The sequence below is a fragment of the Myotis daubentonii genome, chromosome 4, assembly GCF_963259705.1.
Source record: "Myotis daubentonii chromosome 4, mMyoDau2.1, whole genome shotgun sequence".
NCBI lineage: Eukaryota > Metazoa > Chordata > Mammalia > Chiroptera > Vespertilionidae > Myotis > Myotis daubentonii.
Genome location: NC_081843.1, coordinates 33,969,686 through 33,986,547, shown reverse-complemented (window position 1 = coordinate 33,986,547; position 16,862 = coordinate 33,969,686). Strand labels below are relative to the sequence as shown.

Here is a 16,862-nt window from a genome sequence, read left to right as displayed (position 1 = left end):
CAAGTGTCTGTCTGGATCCCCCTCTTCTCTCCTCCAGGCCCAGGGCATCCCTGATCATCTCTAGGAGAGTGACCCTCAACTTACATCAACAGTCTGACAGTCCTTCCGATGTTCCAATAGCCCGACGGCCATCTCTACAGGGCATCTGAACCTTGGTGTATCCACAAATGAACTTGCTCTCTTTCCCTCAAAGCATCCCTCATCTTGATCAATGGCATTATTTAGTGAGCGCGGGGTGAGATCGGCTTTCCCTGCGGACACCTGACCCTTGTCCATCACCAGGGTCAGTTCAGTGCTGTCTGCCCATCCCTGGCTTGCAGGCTGCCTGTCTGGCTTTGGCTGGGCTTGCCATTTTGGCTTTGTTCCTATCTCCTTGGCTTCTGACTTGACACAGCCCCTGGCTCCAGTTTCATGTTCTGCCTCAGCTCCTGATTCAACCAGGAGAGGTGCCCCATTCCAGCTTACCTGCCCTGGTCAGTTATGGGGCACCCCTGACCACTTCTGCCAGGTCTCTGCTGCCCCTTACCGGTCAACATCCTTCTCCCCAATCTACCCTGACGCCCCTACACATACAATAAATGTTATGAGTTCTGGCATGAACTTTTCAAGATCTGGCAAAGACTTTAGGTAATAAAGTGTAAGTCACCCTCTGTAACCAAAGGGAAGCTTTCAGTTTTGGAGCTCCACCTGTGCACCAGCGTCATAAGCTGAGAGTCGGTTTTAATCAACATAAAAAGCACTACTTGGGGTGTATTTTTATCAACTATTTTGTTTACACTTCTTAATTTTATTTTTAAATTAAAAGACACAGAAGTGCCTAGTCTGTGTGGCTTAGTGGTTGAGCATCAACTTATGAACTAGGAGGTCACGGTTTGATTCCCGGTCAGGACACATGCCCCGGTTTGGGCTCGATCTTCAGTGTGGGGTGTGCAGGCCTGGTTTTATTTTGTTTGTTTTTGGCATTTGGTTATCCAATTATTCTAGAACCATTTGTTGGAAAGATCATATTCCTTCCATTGAACTGCCTTGCACCTTTGTGGAAAATCAATTGACCATATATGTGTGGTCCTATTTCTGGACTCTCTAATCCGTTCTATTGATCAACACATCTACCTTTTCACCAATACCACACTGTTTTGGTTGCTATAGCCTTATAATAAGTTTGGTCATGTAATGTAAGTACATGAAATGTGTTCTTTTTCAAAGTTGTTTTGAATATTCTAGGTCCTTCCCCTTTCTCTTCAAATCTTAGAATCATTTTAACAGTTTTTACAAAATAGCTTGCTGTAAATTTGATCAGAATGTATCAAATCTATAGGTCCATTTGGGAAGAATTGACATCTTAACAAAATTGAGTCTCAGTCCAGCTGGAGTGGCTGTTTGTTGAGCATCGTCCTGTGCACTGAAGGATTGCAGGTTCGGTTCCCAGTCAGGGCACATGCCTGGGTTGCGGGTTTGGTCCCCAGTCTGGGAGCATGTGGAAGGCAACTGATGTGTTCTCTCTCTCTCTCTCTCTCTCTCTCTCTCTCTCTCAGCATGTCCTTAGGTGAAGATTTAAAAGATAATAAATAAATAAATAGAACTAGAAAGCCTGATATATGTCTCCAAACGTCTTTAAAAAAATTGAATCTCGGATCCACAAACATGGTGCATCTCTCCATTGTCCTCCTTTCTTTCAGCAATGTTTTATTGTTTCAGTGTACATGTCTTTCATGTCTTATGTCAAATTTGTTCCTAAGTACTCCATAATTTGATACTATCATACATGGTATCCTTTTTACATTCAATTTTTTTAATATTTCATCTTTTTTTAAATATATATTTTATTGATTTTTTTACAGAGAGGAAGGGAGCGGGATAGAGAGTTAGAAACATCGATGAGAAACATGGATCAGCTGCCTCCTGCACGCCCCCCACTGGGGATGTGCCCGCAACCAAGGTACATGCCCTTGACCGGAATCCAACCTGGGACCCTTCAGTCCGCAGGCCAATGCTCTCTCCACTGAGCCAAACCGGTTAGGGCTACATTCAATGTCTGATTGTTAATTGCTGGTGTATATAAATACAATTGAGTTTTGTATAGTGACTCTGATTCCTGCAGCCTTGCTCAACTCACTTATGAGTTTAATAAGAAGACAAACAACCCAATTAAAAGATGGGCCGGAAACATTAAAGAGAAACAGGATATTTGCATAGCCTCAAAGCATCTCCCACAAATTTTTATTAATTTTAAAAAATGGTAACTTTACAGTGGAGAAAAATAATAGACACCACCTTCACCAAGTGATTGAGCTTATAAACAGCAATAAGACTCATGGGCAGTATGCACCCCCAATAAATGTGTGAAGAAGGGCACATCACCTCTGTGCTATTTTACCAGAAATTTATAACATCGATCTAATCATGAGAAAATACCAGGAACAGCCAACAAAATTGAGGAACAGCCTACAAAATTGAGGAACAGCCTACAAAATATCTGATCAGTACTATTCAAAAGTGTCACTTTCAAAAACACAAGGAAAGACTGAGGAACTGTCACAGATTGGAGGAAACTAAGAAATCATGGCCACTAAAGACAATGTACAGTTTTAGATTGGATCCTGGAGCAGACAAGGACATTAGTAGATGGTGAAATCCAAATAAAGTATTTACCCTGGCCAGTGTGGCTTAGAGCTTCAGCACTGACCCATGAACCAGGAGCTCATGTTCGATTCCAGGTCAGGGCATCTGCCCGGGTTGTGGGATCAATCCCCAGTAGGAGGTGTGCAGGAAGCAGCCAATCAATGATTCTCTCTTATCATTGATGTTTCTATCTCTCTCCCTCTCCCTTCCACTCTTTGAAATCAATAAAAATAAAGTCTTCAGTTAATAGTATTGTACCAATGTTAATTTCTTAGTTTTAATAATTATACTATGGTTGTGTCAGATGTTAACATTAGGTTGTATAAGAAGGTAGGTGAAGGGTATGTGGAAACTCTCTAGTATCTTGCAATCCTATATAATAAAACCCTAACATGCAAATCGACCGAACAGTTGAATGACTAGTGGAATGACCGGTCGCTATGATGCACCCTGACCACTAGGGAGGCGACCAATGCCAGCAGTGATCGGGGTGTGGGTCCCACCAGCAGGCGGCGCCAGGTCACTAGCCAAGGTGGGTGCTAACGGCGGGCGGGGGATGGGGGGGGGGCGTGCAATTGCCCCGCTCACTGGTCACCCCACAGATTGGCCCTGATCGCTGGCTAGGCCTAGGGACCCTACCCTATATATTTGGAACAGTCTCTTAGAATTAAAAATTAAAACCAGGCAAGGTTACTCTACCACTGAAAAAACAGGATGATGCAGTGATGATAGGCATGGACTCTGGCTTGCACATTTTGTGGCCAGCCCTGATTCTGATGCTTATAACTGTGTGACAAAGCCAATTACTTAACTTCTCTCTGCTTCAGTTTTTCCACCCATAAGATGGGGAAAATGGTACTACTGCCGCAGAAGGATCATGTTATGTACTACTTTTTATAATTAGGGCAAAAAAATGTAGCTGCCCATACAACAGCAAGATGCCTTTCACCTGTATGAAAAGTATGGTCACTGGTGCATGCAGCATCCCGAATTGTGAGAGGGATGTCCTACTGAGAGGGATTGGGCCTAAACCAGTAGTTGGATAGCCCCCGAGGGCACAGGCCAGGCTGAGGGACAATCCCCCCACCCCGGCCCCATGCACGAATTTCATGCACTGGACCTCTAGTTTTCTATAGGTCTATCATTATTTCAACTTGAAAATTTTTTAAATGTGCAAAAGATTTAAATAAATGCTTTATCAAAGAGAATATACAGATGTCAAACAAGCACCTGAAAAGACAGTAACATCATTAGTGATTGCGGAAATGTAAATTTAAATACCAATGAGATACCACCATACACTCACTTGAATGATTAAAATAAAAAGACCGACCATACCAAGTGTTGACAAGGATGTGAAGCGACTGGAACTCTCACACACTGATGATGGGAATGTAAAATGGTATAACCATTTTGGAAAGCAATTTTAAAAAGTTAATCATACATCTACCATACAAAGTATTTACCCAAGATAAATAAAAGCATATGTTCACACAAAGCTTTTTTTGGTAATAGTTAAAAACTGGAAAGAATTCAAATGTCCATCAGCAGGTTAATGGATAAATAAATTGCAGACTATCCATAAACTGGAATATTATTCAGCAATTAAAGGAACAAACTATTGATACAAGTGACAATGTACATATATTTCAAAATAACTATTCTTAGTGGAAAAAGCCAAACAAAACAAGAACACATCCTATATGATTCCACTTATATAAAATTCTAGAAAATGCAACTAATGTATGGTGGCAGAAAGTAGATTAGTAGTTGCTTAGGCACAGGGTTTTGGGAGGAGGTAAGAATGTATTACAAAAGGGCATGAGGAAGAAAAAAGCCCACAAAAGGGCATGAGGAAACCTTTGGGGATGATGAACATGTTCATTATCTTGATTGTAGTGATGGTTTTATGGGTGTACATATATATCAAAATTCATCATGTTGTATATTTTAAATATATGCAGTTTAATGTATACTAATGACATCTCATTCAAACTATTAAAACATGTACACTTGGGCTCAAGGAACATGTAGGAATAGTATGGTCAGCTTATATATCCTAATACCAGATACTAAATCAGATCCAAACTAGGTTTGAGGAGGGACAGATTTCACCCCTTACAGAGAGACCAGATGTCACACTTATTCCCCTATGGCAGTGGTTCTCAACCTTGGCCCTTTAAATACAGTTCCTCATGTTGTGACCCAACCATAAAATTATTTTCGTTGCTACTTCATAACTGAAATGTTGCCACTGTCATGAATCGTAATGTAAATATCTGATATGCAGGATGGTCTTAGGTGACCCCTGTGAAAGGGTCATTCGACCACCAAAGGGGTCGCAACTCACAGGTTGAGAACCTCTGACCTATGGGTTTCCCAGATATTAGGATTGCATGTCCAAAAACCAATATCTCTACAAGGTTTAAAACAAGTGGTCCCAACATTGCTGGGAGAGACAGTAAGAGCTAAAGGAAACTAGTAGAGTCCTGTAGTTTGTATATCATGGGGGTGGTTTCCCTCAACCCTTAACGAAGGGTTTTGCTGCTGCGACAGGTGGAAAATCCTTCTTCTTAACTCACTCTGAGTTTCACAGAGGAAGGTAACTTGATTGAATCTTTTCCACAGGGTGCTCCAAACTACAAATTCCTATTCTGGTTTTTTCTAATAAGAAGTAGACCAAACCCTGTTTAAAGGGCCCTTGCTTATTGAAGCCATAAACTTTGGGCAAAGGGTCATAAATCACTCTCTAGCTGGGTCCAGACATGGGGTGGGTGCAGGATTAAGAATTGGCACACAGAGGTATTATTATTATGAATCTTGTCTATTTTCCTTGTAGGTATATTCCTCTGAGCCCCCTGTGCTGGGAACTCCCCCCTCTTCCCCATCTAGTTTCCACTCTTCTCCATATTTGGAAGAAGGGGTAAAGGCATCACCCTTGCCTTGGGCTGCCAGCTGGGTTTGGCCAGTGAGAGGCACTATTAGGAAATCAGAAGATGGAAGAGATAGAGAGTAGGATCTCCCAGTGACTGGTGTTCTACCTCAGGCCACAGCTCTTGTCGGGTGCCTCCTTTCCTGTGACTAGAGCTCCCAACTGGTTCCAATATAGCTCCCCTGCCTGTCCTTTCAGGTACTGGTGACAGCTTCCCACTGTTCTTCACTGTTAGTGCTTCACCCTCCTTGGCTGATCCCTTATTCTAGGTCACACCTTTGCACAAGGTCCTTCTTCAGCTCTCAGTCAGCCCTTCCAGGGTGCAATTCCTTTCCTTCTGCAGCTCTGACTGATACATCCTCATGACCTCCAAACACCCCCATACATGATCCTCATCTATTGTCTTTATCTCCCAACAGGGCACAATTTACTGATAGCACCTCCTAGGGCAGTGATGGAGAACCTATGACACGCGTGTCAGAGGTGACATGCAAACTCATTTTTTTTTGGCTGATTTTTCTTTGTTAAATAGCATTTAAATATATAAAATAAATATCAAAAATATACATCTTTGTTTTACTATGGTTGCAAATATAAAAAAATTTCTATATGTGACACGGCACCAGAGTTAAGTTAGGGTTTTTAAAAATGCTGACACGCCGAGCTCAAAAGGCTCGCCATCACTGTCCAAGGGTCCAGCCCTCAATTGCTTCTCCCTAGGTGCCTCTGTTTCTACCCATCATGTGCTTATTGGCCAAGCCTATGTTGACATTGCTGTGCCTAGAATTAAAGTCATCTCTTCATCAACCTGCACCCCTATCATGCTCCTCTATTCTGTGTCATCTCCACAGCCCAGACACAAAGCCTCAAAAACTAGGTGACAGTGAACCTCTTACCAGAGGAACCCAAGGGAAGCCACTCCAAAGTCTCCCATGTAGACACAATTTAAGAAAAGGTGAGCCCTAGCCAGTTTAGCTCAGTGGATAGAAGGTCGGCCTGCAGACTGAAGGGTCCCGGTTCGATTCTGGTCAAGGGCACATGCCTGGTTTGCAGGCTCGATCCCCAGTGGGAGGCATGCAGGAGGCAGCGGATCAGTGATTCTCATCATTGATGTTTCTCTCTCTCCCTTCCTCTCTGAAATCAATAAAAATATATATTAAAAAGAAAGAAAAGAAAAGGTAAAACCAGTCTGCTTGCTGTGCAAGGCAATTCCCCTCCATCACATAGCCACCCTTCAATCCTTTCTTTACAGAAATTCTGTTCCCATCATGATCTACCTCCTCTCTCCCAGAATTCCTTTTGTCCAAGCCTCTACAGGACAGAACTTTCCTCTCTCCATTCTACTGCAGGCCTTCATGGTCTTTCACATATTGCTGGAGTCTCCCCATTGGTTCCCTCCCTTCCCTCTCCCGCCAAGATCCCATCCACTCAATGCAAAGCACAGGTCTGAGCAAGAGCCTGCCTGCAAAGGCCCACCCACTCTTTCACTTCTTTACCGAATATGTGAATTTTTATCCAAAGCTCTTAGTTAACATTTTTTTTCTGTTTTTTTTTTTTTTTTTGGTTAAAAATTGTAATGTCTTTCTTTTTTTAAATTTAATCCTCAACAGAGGATATGTTTCCATTGATTTTTAGGAAGAGGAAAACATCGATATGAGAGAGAATATTGATCCGTTGCCTCCCATACGAGCCTAGGAGCCCCACTGGGACCCAACCCCAGAACCCAGGTATGTGCCCTAGCCGGGAGTTGAACACGCCACCGTTTGGTGTAAGAGACGACGCTTCAACCAACTCAGCCACTCGGCCAGGGCTTAATGCCTTTCTTTACTTTGAGTTTCAAACCTCCCTCCCCCCAATACCAACATTTACGGAGATCTCTTTCTTCAGCATCTATCTCATTTAGCATCACATTTCCCTCCGCCCGTCGGTACCTTGGCTGACGTCTGAGTAGGACGGGAGGGGTGGCCCAGAACCAAGGAACGTGTCCACAGGGGGTTCTACCAACAATACGTTCAGGCCAAGTCCCGATGAGGAGAGGTTTGGGAAGAAGGTGCGGGAGGTTCCCACTGACCCAGCCCAGCTTCTATATCGCCCCGGGGCTGCGGCGGTCACTACAAAGGGGATCGGCAGGGAGTCAGAGCAGGAGCAGGATGAGGGAGGAAGCCGAGGAAACTGGGTGGGAATTGCCCCCCAAGGTGACCAGGTCTGGCAGATGCGGACCCATCCTGCGAGAGCCGGGCCTGGGACAGCGCTTCCTGGGGCTCCAGCCGCCAAGCCGGTCCGTCCCGCGGTCGCAGGTCCCTGGACCGAGAGAAGTAAACAGGGTATTCCTGCGGGAGCCCGGAGTCCTGCGGGAGCCCGACTCCCGGCCAGGGTGACCTCCGCCCACCGCGCGGGGACCTCGCAGCGCCGGGGCCGAAGGAGAGAGCGGCTCACTAAGGGTCAGGGCCTGGGGCGCAGAAGGGGGCTGCGGAGAGCGGTGCAAAGGCAGGGGAGAGGCGGGCCGGGGCAGGTCAGGGCCTCCCCAGGCTCCGCCCCCGCCCCGCCCCGCCCGCCCCGCCCCCGCCGGGGGCTGGGGGACCAAATGATGGACAGACCTCCGGGCCGGTCACCGCGCGCCTCGCGGTCGCAGTGCTCGAGCGGGCAGGGCGCGCCGGGGCTTCGGAAAGGCCGGGGGGGCGGGGGAGCCTTTGGAGGGGCGGGGCCTCGGAGAGTAGCAGCGCTCCCAGCCAATGAGAGGCGAGAGCCGTCCCGTTAGCGCCGGATCCCGGCGGGTCGGGCGGGGCGGACGGCGCCGTGGGGATCCCGGGGCGGTCGAGGGCCCCAGACTCCGCTCCGCGAGGCAACATGGACCGGATGGCCAGCTCCATGAAGCAGGTGCCCAACCCCCTGCCCAAAGTGCTGAGCCGGCGCGGGGTCGGCGCGGGGATGGAGGCGGCGGAACGGGAGAGTTTCGAGCGGACTCAGGTGAGGACGGGGGATCCCGGGGCGTGAGCGGCGGGGGCATCCCGAGAGCGCGGTGAGCCGTGGGGGCTTTGAAGGAAGTAGGGGTCTTCCAGGCCAAGGGGAGGACGGGGCCGGGAGAGGGGGGCATCTCGTGCGCGGGTCCAGGCGACACGGGAAAGTTGGGGACCGGGACCGGGCATCCCCGCTGGTCTGGGGGAAAGGGCGGGGCGGCTCCGAGGAGCTAGCGGGACCCGTGCGGCGCAGCAGAGGGGGAGGTCCCGGCGGGGCTGTGCGGGGTCACCGGGGCGGCGACAGGGGGAAGAACCGAAAAGCGACGGCTGGAAGGAGTGCCCCTAAGGCAGGGGAGTGCCTTGGGGAGCCACTTGGAGACGCAAGTGGGTGCTGGGTTGGAGATGTGAAGGGTCGGGAGCTTCTCCTTCCCTCTCCATCGCTTCTCAGTTGCATTGACCTCCCCCCACCCCTAGTGCTCCCTTCCTGGTGCCTCCTGCTTGGCTCACACCACCCCCAGCTGTCGGCCCTCGGAGGCTGGGCCGAAGGGGTCTGAGCGGAGAGAAGGAATGTAGGAAATGCCAAGTGTGGCCGAGCTTGGAAAGTGACCGGGGGCTGGAGGAGGGGGCGGCCAGGGGCAGGAATGGAGGTGCTGGTAGGATGAGCCAGCTGCCCAGGGGTGCCCAGAGACCTGACTTGGGGTTTTGATTTTATCCCCCAAGATGTGCCTGACAGCTAATAGGCAGACTGCCCTATTGGTCCAGCCTAGCCAGGGCTGGGAGCCAAAATGCCTCTATCATCAACAAAAAGCCACAATCCATTTTTACCTCGGAATTTTAATGCCTGGTGTATTGATTTGACTGAGTCAAGCTGGCGTGTTTATAGTGTTCATCAGTTCGTTTGTATGCAAACTCTAGTTCAAAGGGTGCAGCCCTTCTTTTAATCCCAGTGCCAAAGCTGTATGGGCAGATTGGTCCTCCCTCCTCTCGGAGTGGGACCTTTGAAGAGCCAGCTGGTCCTCCACTGCCGGAGGCTGGTTCCCCTGCTCTGTTCTGCTTTTCCCTCCAAACTTTTAGATAGAAAAGATTGTGAGGACCGGACTGAGTGTTCTGTCTGTGGACTCTTGCAAAGACTGAAAGCCTTCCACCCCAGGGACTTCATCCTCTCTCCTTTCCAGCCACCTCTGGCCACTGAAGGTGTTTCTGGGTGATGTATAGTAGGGAGTGTTCCCTCCCTGGGTCATCCTACCCCAGGCAGGATGGGAGCGATCGCCATTCGTTTCTGCCTCCCAGGGTCCAGCTGGGTTTGTGGCTCATTCTCTGGCTTTGCGGACTGGACTCTGAAAAGAAGGAAGCTTTCTATGCCCATTTGCTGTGGGTGTGACTGCCTCGACTAGCTGCCTGGTCACATGAGGCTTCTTGCCCCAGGAAACAGTGGATATCCTTCTCATTCTTCTTTTTCTTCTTCTTTTTTTTAAGATGGAAAAGGAAAATAAATAGGTGTTATTTTGTGATAACCCATTCCTTCTAGAGTCTCAAATAAGTAAAAAACTGGAGCAATAGAGAAATAGAATTTTGACCCATTATCTAAAGTGATGAAAATTAGGTTTGTGAAAGTTTCTACCCATGAGAGAGTCTAGATCAGCAGTGGGCAAACTACGGCCCGTTTGAAATGAATAAAACTATTGAAAAAAAAGACCGTACCCTTTTATGTAATGATGTTTACTTTGAATTTATATTAGTTCACACAAACACTCCATCCATGCTTTTGTTCCGGCCCTCTGGTCCAGTTTAAGAACCCATTGTGGCCCTCGAGTCAAAAAGTTTGCCCACCCCTGGTCTAGATTATTCTGTGGAACACTTGTAAATGGCTAAATGTGTCCTAGTATTGGGGGATAGTGTGGGAGTGAGGAGGTAGTCTGGAGCAGTGAAAGGGAGTTTTTCTATTAGGGGGTTGGAAAGTGAAAAAAGAGAGAGAGGGAGAGAACAATCCTAAAACTTAGCATTAGGCAACCTGCAAAAATTTATTTTGTTTAATGACTACCTATCAAATGTATTATGAGATATAAAAATAAGTTAGGAAAAAATCTTTAATGAGTTGAGACCATGAGAATCAGCCGAGACCATGAGAATCAGCCAAGGTGTAGTGATAATTGTAAGTAATTAGTGTTTGGCACTGTTCTGTGTACTTTATTGTATTACCTTCTTTAATCTTGAGGCCCAGAGAGGTTAAGTAACCTGCCCAAAGTCACACAGCTGGAAGTGGTTCCAGCCTTTAAGCACCACCTTGTGTTGCCTCTGACTACTGGGCAGAGTACTGGCATTGGAGCTAGAAGAAGTTTGAGTTTTATGGCTGGGCATTTAGGAGGCTGTGTGGCCTCAGGCAAGTTGTCTAACCTTTCTAAGCCCCGTTTCTTTATTGTAAAACAAAGATAATACTTTATTGTGGGGGTTAATTTAAATAATATGTATGAAGGCATTTTGTAAACTGCAGAGCACTATTTCAGTGATTATTACTATAATCTGACTGCGGAGATAAGACATAAGAAAGCACAGTATAAGTAATCGTGCAGGCCGTGATGAACTCTTCAGTAGAGGGACAGAAGTGTTGCTAGGTAATGTGATAATTACCAGGAGCATGTGCATAAAGCACAGGCTGTGGGGTTGGGAAGAGGTGGGGAGCCCTCACCGGAGACTGAACCCCTTTCAGCATGAGTTAGCACTTGCTGAGTAGAGGGGACAGGATGGGGATGGGGCATCCCAGGAAGGGGGGGGGGTGGCATCAGGAAACATCTGGAGGTGAGTGTGGATGACGGGAATTGGCTGAGGTGGAGATAGGAGCACAATTGGCCACTCTTACCTGCTGCCTCATACTGTCACCATTTCTATGTTGCCCTCAGTAAACTATGAGTTTCCTGAGGCAGGACTGTGCCTTGTTTTGCCTGTGTCCTCAGATGCCTGAGGCTTGTGTTAGTGGCAAGCTGGCTATAGTCAAGGGTAGAAAATGACTGGTTAGCTCCAGTAGGTAAGCCCTGGCCTGAGTGGGTTACTCAGCTCTGGGTTACAGGGGACAGATGTAGTTACTGGATGTTTTTCCCTCCACATTTCCTCCTGGTATAGCCTTGCCTCCTACACTCTCAGTCAGGAGCCTGCCCTATGCCCATCAGAGAACTCCGACTTCTTTGCCTGCCTTCCAGTCAGGCCAGTATCGTGGCTGTGCCCCCAGACCATCCTTGTTTGCTCACTTCTGCTAGCCCAGTGGTCGGCAAACTGCGGCTCAGCAAACCGCTGCTTGTGAGGCACATGCGGCTCTTTGGCCCCTTGAGTGTGGCTCTTCCACAAAATACCGACTTCTCTGCATGGGCCACGAAGTTTCAATTGCACTGTATGTGCGCGCCTGCACATGGTATTTTGTGGAAGAGCCACACTCAAGGGGCCAAAGAGCTGCACGTGGCTCGCGAGCCGCGGTTTGCCGACCACAGTGCTAGCCTCTTCCAGGAAGCCTACCCTCCTCAACTGCCAATGTAGGACCTCAGACCCACCTGCTGCAGCCCCCATTTCCAACTAGACCCCTGGTATGTTCCCCATCCAGTCCACCACAAGCAACCTCAGGCTCTAGGGCAGCGCTTCTCAACCTGTGGGTCATGACCCCTTTAGGGGTCGAACGACCCTTTCACAGGGGTCACCTAAGACCATCGGAAAAACACATATACAATTACATATTGTTTTTGTGATTAATCACTATGCTTTAATTATGTTCAATTTGTAACAATGAAAATACATCCTGCATATCAGATATTTACGTTACGATTCATAACAGTAGCAAAATTACAGTTATGAAGTAGCAACGAAAATAATTTTATGGTTGGGAGTCACCACAACATGAGGAACTGTATTAAAGGGTCGCGGCATTAGGAAGGTTGAGAACCACTGCCTTAGACAGTAACGATGTCTTCAGGTGGAGCCAACCATAGTGTACAGGATGCTAATGAATCATGTGCTTGGGAGAGCCAGAAGATTTGGGTTCTAGAGAAGAAGAGAGAGAAACAAATACTTATTGAGGGCCTACGAGGTACTAGGAATAGGTTAGGTGATTTCTATCCATTATTCTATTTAATAGCTTAGGCTGAGAGAGGACAAGTGACTTATCCGAGGTCACACAGTGAGTAAAGAGCGAAGCCAGGGCTGTAAAATTAGACAGCCAAGTCCTCTTCTCCACGTTTAAGTCAGCGTGTTTCTGCCACCGTGTTCATGATCTGCAGCATACAATCAACCTTTGATTCTAGTTGGCATTGAGAACGTAGACAAGACACGAACAACTTTCTTTGTGAACATGGTTTGTACTCTTTTGGTTTCCTCCTACTCATACTACTGATAATAGCCAACATTTACCGCGCTTACTATGTGCAGTTGGTAAAGTCCTTACACAAGCCATCCCCTTTTAATTCTTGCAACAGATTTATGAATTCTAATCCCTATTTTTAAAGATGAGGAAATTGAGGCTTACGAGGGATTAAGACCTAGCTCAAGGTTCTGAAGTAAGTGACAAAGCTGGGACTCAGACCCAGGAAAAGCAGTCCCAGAGCCTGGCCTTAACAATTCCCATCCCTGTGTCACTGCCTGGCTCCCTCCGGCTGCCTTCCTTCTTCCTCCTTCCTCCCCTTAATGGTTGGGGTCCTCAAGATGCCGTCCTCAGCCCACTTCCTCTGCCCTCACCACCATCGGATGGTTTCTGTTCTCATCTCCATGACGCCAGCTCTCCACATCTCCTTCCTGACTTCCTACCCTGAGTGACCATTTCCCATTGGACATTTCCCCCAGATAAACTACACATGCCCCAAACACATGCCTCTGATTGCCTGTGTCTGGTTCCCATCGTTTCCTTGGCATCAGTTAGTTCTGAGTTTGCCTTCCCTCTTGCCCTCACAGTCACATTCTGTTCTGTGACATTTCTCTTGTTCCTTCGCTTCTCACAGTTCCTGCCCTTATTACTTGTTGTCTACATTGTTGTAATCCCATCCTCCCTGCCCCTCTCCCCCAAAGAGCCTGGTGCCTGAGGGATTGTCTCTAAAGCCCAACACTGCTTCTATAACTTCCTGTTCTCAAGTACCTTTGCTGGCTCCCCAGAGACCCTGCATGATGGGGCACCATCAGGGTCCCTAGTCCCTCTCAGGCCTTAACTTACACAGGCTCCTTCCACTAGGCAGCCCCGTGGTCTGGTTCCTGTTAGATCATGTATTCAAGTGAGCAGGGGCCCTTAGCTACTGTAAGTCTCCCATTCATCCAAGCAAGCCCACATCTTGGCTTCCCTGTTGGACTGTAAGCTCTTAGGGGCAGGGTCTAGGCCTCAGGGCCTTGCATGAGGCAGGCAACGTGGCCCGTTTGCCAAATGTGTGAACCGAAAACATTGGAAGATCTACAGGGAGCCTGGGTACTAAGGCAGGCCCCCTCGTGCAGAGCACTTTTCCTTTGCAAATTTTGGAGATTCTCCCTCTGTCTCCTTTGATTTCTTCAGTGATTAATTCTTACTAAGTTTCTGCCCTGTGTGCCATGCCTGTGCTCCCAGGGTGCCAGGGGAGCCCCTGCCCAGCGCCTGAGAGTTAGGCTGGAGAACCCATTTAAGAGAAAGCCTGCGGTCTAGAAACAGAATATGGGCTGAAGGCCATTTGTTTGAATTTCTGTAAAGTTTGGAATACTTTATTTTTATTAATTTATTTAAATATATTTTTATAGATTTCAGAGAGGAAGGGAGAGGGAGAGAGAATCATCAATCGGCTGCTTTCTGCATGCCCCACACTGGGGATCAAGTTCAAAACCCAGGCATGTACCCTGACTGGGAATCGAACTGTGACCTCCTGGTTCATAGGTGGACGCTCAACCGCTGAGCCACTCTGGGCTGGAATACTTTATAAGCATTCCTCCAAACATGGTCTGGGCTTTCTCAGGGCTTCTTTCTGCTTCAGGCGGGACCTTGCTGAACTAGAATGTATTACCAGGAAGGGAGAATGACAGGCTTACTGTACCCAGGCACCTGGATGTGGCTAATGGCAGTGGTGTTGTGCAAGTGCTGGAGTTTGCATCAGGGCCTGAGAGATGTTAGGGTAAGTGCAGAGGAATATGAGAGCCCTCCCCGGGAGAATATTTGGCTCTGCTACTGAATTTCTCATTTCAAAATTCAGGAGGCTGGCAAAGATTTCTGAAGGCTCTTCCAGCTATCAAATATTTTAGCTTATAAAACTCCCGTCAGCAGGCTTTCACACTGTGGAACAGGATTTGCATTTCTTCTGAGCTTTCAGCTGCTGGCTTGAAAAGTTTCCAAATGCCCCCTGTGTGTGGAATGGGACCAGTGATGTGGGGCTCAGGAGAGGATGCTGCTGCCCCCCAGGAAGGGATGAGGCGTGGTTGTGGGGCCCAGGAGAGCAGATCCCTGGTGCCACTTGGCCACTGCAAGGGTCCCTTGTCTGTGAAGCACTGATGAGCGCCTGTTTATGTTCCCCATCAGTTGGCGCACTCATTCCACTACCTCGGGACAAAGTGCTGAGGAAACCTGGGCATGGGGCAGGGAGCAGCCTGTTGCAGCGGGCAGCGGGCTGGGGGCCAGTGCTTTGCCTGCATCCAGAGGGTTGATGGCCTGGATGGATGCCCACCTCAGAAGGGAACTTGTCAGCCCCACCTCTTGGCAGGGTGGGGGCTGCTTCCTGTTTTCCTGCCCAGGCAGGCAGGGAGGAGCCCTGTTCCCAGCCGTGGGCAGTACCATTCAGGGAGAGGGATGGGGAATGAAGGTGTCCTCTGGCTCAGACATCAGAAGAGAGACTAGGATCTGAAAGGTTGCTGCTGTTGCCTCTGCTGTCAGTGCTGTGGGCCAACTCAAGGAGGGTCCAGGAAGCTAGTGTGGCTGATGGCTTCTGATTTAACAACAACTAACACTGTCTGTAGTTTATAAAGCACAATTACACATAACCTTTTTTTTAAACCACAGAGCAACCATGCAGTAGGTGATCATGGTCAGTTTTTAAGTGTGGACACTGAGGCCCAGAGAGCTTAAGTGACTTGCCTTAATGGCACTGAGGAAGTGGCTGATCTGAGGTTTGAACCTGGTGAGTCTAATCTCAAATTGTATACTTTCCTTTTCACATCTCCCTTTAAAGCTGAAGTGTGGTGTGGAGCTGCTAAGTTAGAAAAGATACAGAGGTTTTTTCCCCCTGGGTCTTTTCCAATTGATTTATCTGGACATTTGAAGTTCCTCACAGAAGACTTTTGCAACAAATATAACCATCAAAGTGGCTGTATCCAGAATATGTAAAAACTTATAAGAAAAAAAAGAAAAAGACAACCCAATAGACAAATAGGCAGGAGGAACTTCACAAAAGAGGATTAACAAATGGTGAATAAACACATGAAAAGGTGTGCAACTTCATTCGTTACCAGGGAAATGCAAATTAAAATTACAACATGATTCACTATCTGCCCATCAGGGTAGTTGAAATAAAAATGAAAAAAACCTGCCAGTGTCAAGCGTCGGCAAAGATGTGAAGCATGAAGACGCTCATGCACTACTGCTGGGGCTCTGCAGTGAGCAGCCGCTTTGGAAAACAGTCTGGTATTATCCTCAAATTAACGATACGCACACTCGCCCTGACCGGTTTGGCTCAGTGGATAGAGCGTCGGCCTGCGGACTGAAGAGTCCCGGGTTCGATTCTGGTCAAGGGCATGTACCTTGGTTGCAGGCACATCCCCAGTAGGGGGTGTGCAGGAGGCAGCTGATCGATGTTTCTAACTCTCTATCCCTCTCCCTTCCTCTCTGTAAAAAATCAATAAAATATATGTAAAAAAAAAGATACGCACACTCAGTAACCAGCAATTCCACTGTAGCTGAGTACTCAACAGAAATGCATGCACCAAGAACAATATTCATAATCATATTTTGTAATAGCACCAAACTGGAAGCAATCTAAAAGTCCATTGGCCATAGACAGATAAATAAGTTGTGATATAGTCTCTTACTGGGATGTTATACAACAATGAAAATGAATAAACTATAGTTACATTCAATAACATGCATGAGTCTTACAAAAAAGGCAGGCCCAAAAGAACACTTTCTATATTCTTCCCTTTATATCAGGTTTAAAAGGCAACGAAGCTCCAACGTGGATCACCCTAGGACAGTGATGGCGAACCTATGACACGTGAACTCATTTTTTTTTGGTTGATTTTTCCTTGTTAAATGGCATTTAAATATATAAAATATCAAAATTATAAGTCTTTGTTTTACTATGGTTGCAAATATCAAAAAATTTCTATATGTGACTCGGCACCAGAGTTAAGTTAGAGTTTTTCAAAATGCTGACACGCCG

General features: G+C 47.2%; 1 protein-coding gene across 1 annotated transcript in view; it reads left to right on the top strand.

Annotated features, from left to right (window-relative positions):
- Positions 1-8,311: 8,311 nt before the first annotated feature.
- HIP1 (huntingtin interacting protein 1) overlaps positions 8,312-16,862 on the top strand; it is a 137,344-nt gene continuing 128,793 nt past the window's right edge. Inside the window, exon 1 of the mRNA XM_059693493.1 lies at positions 8,312-8,521. Within this exon, the coding sequence (XP_059549476.1) occupies positions 8,402-8,521 (120 nt within the window). The 5' untranslated portion in view covers positions 8,312-8,401. The remainder of the gene's footprint in view (positions 8,522-16,862) is intronic.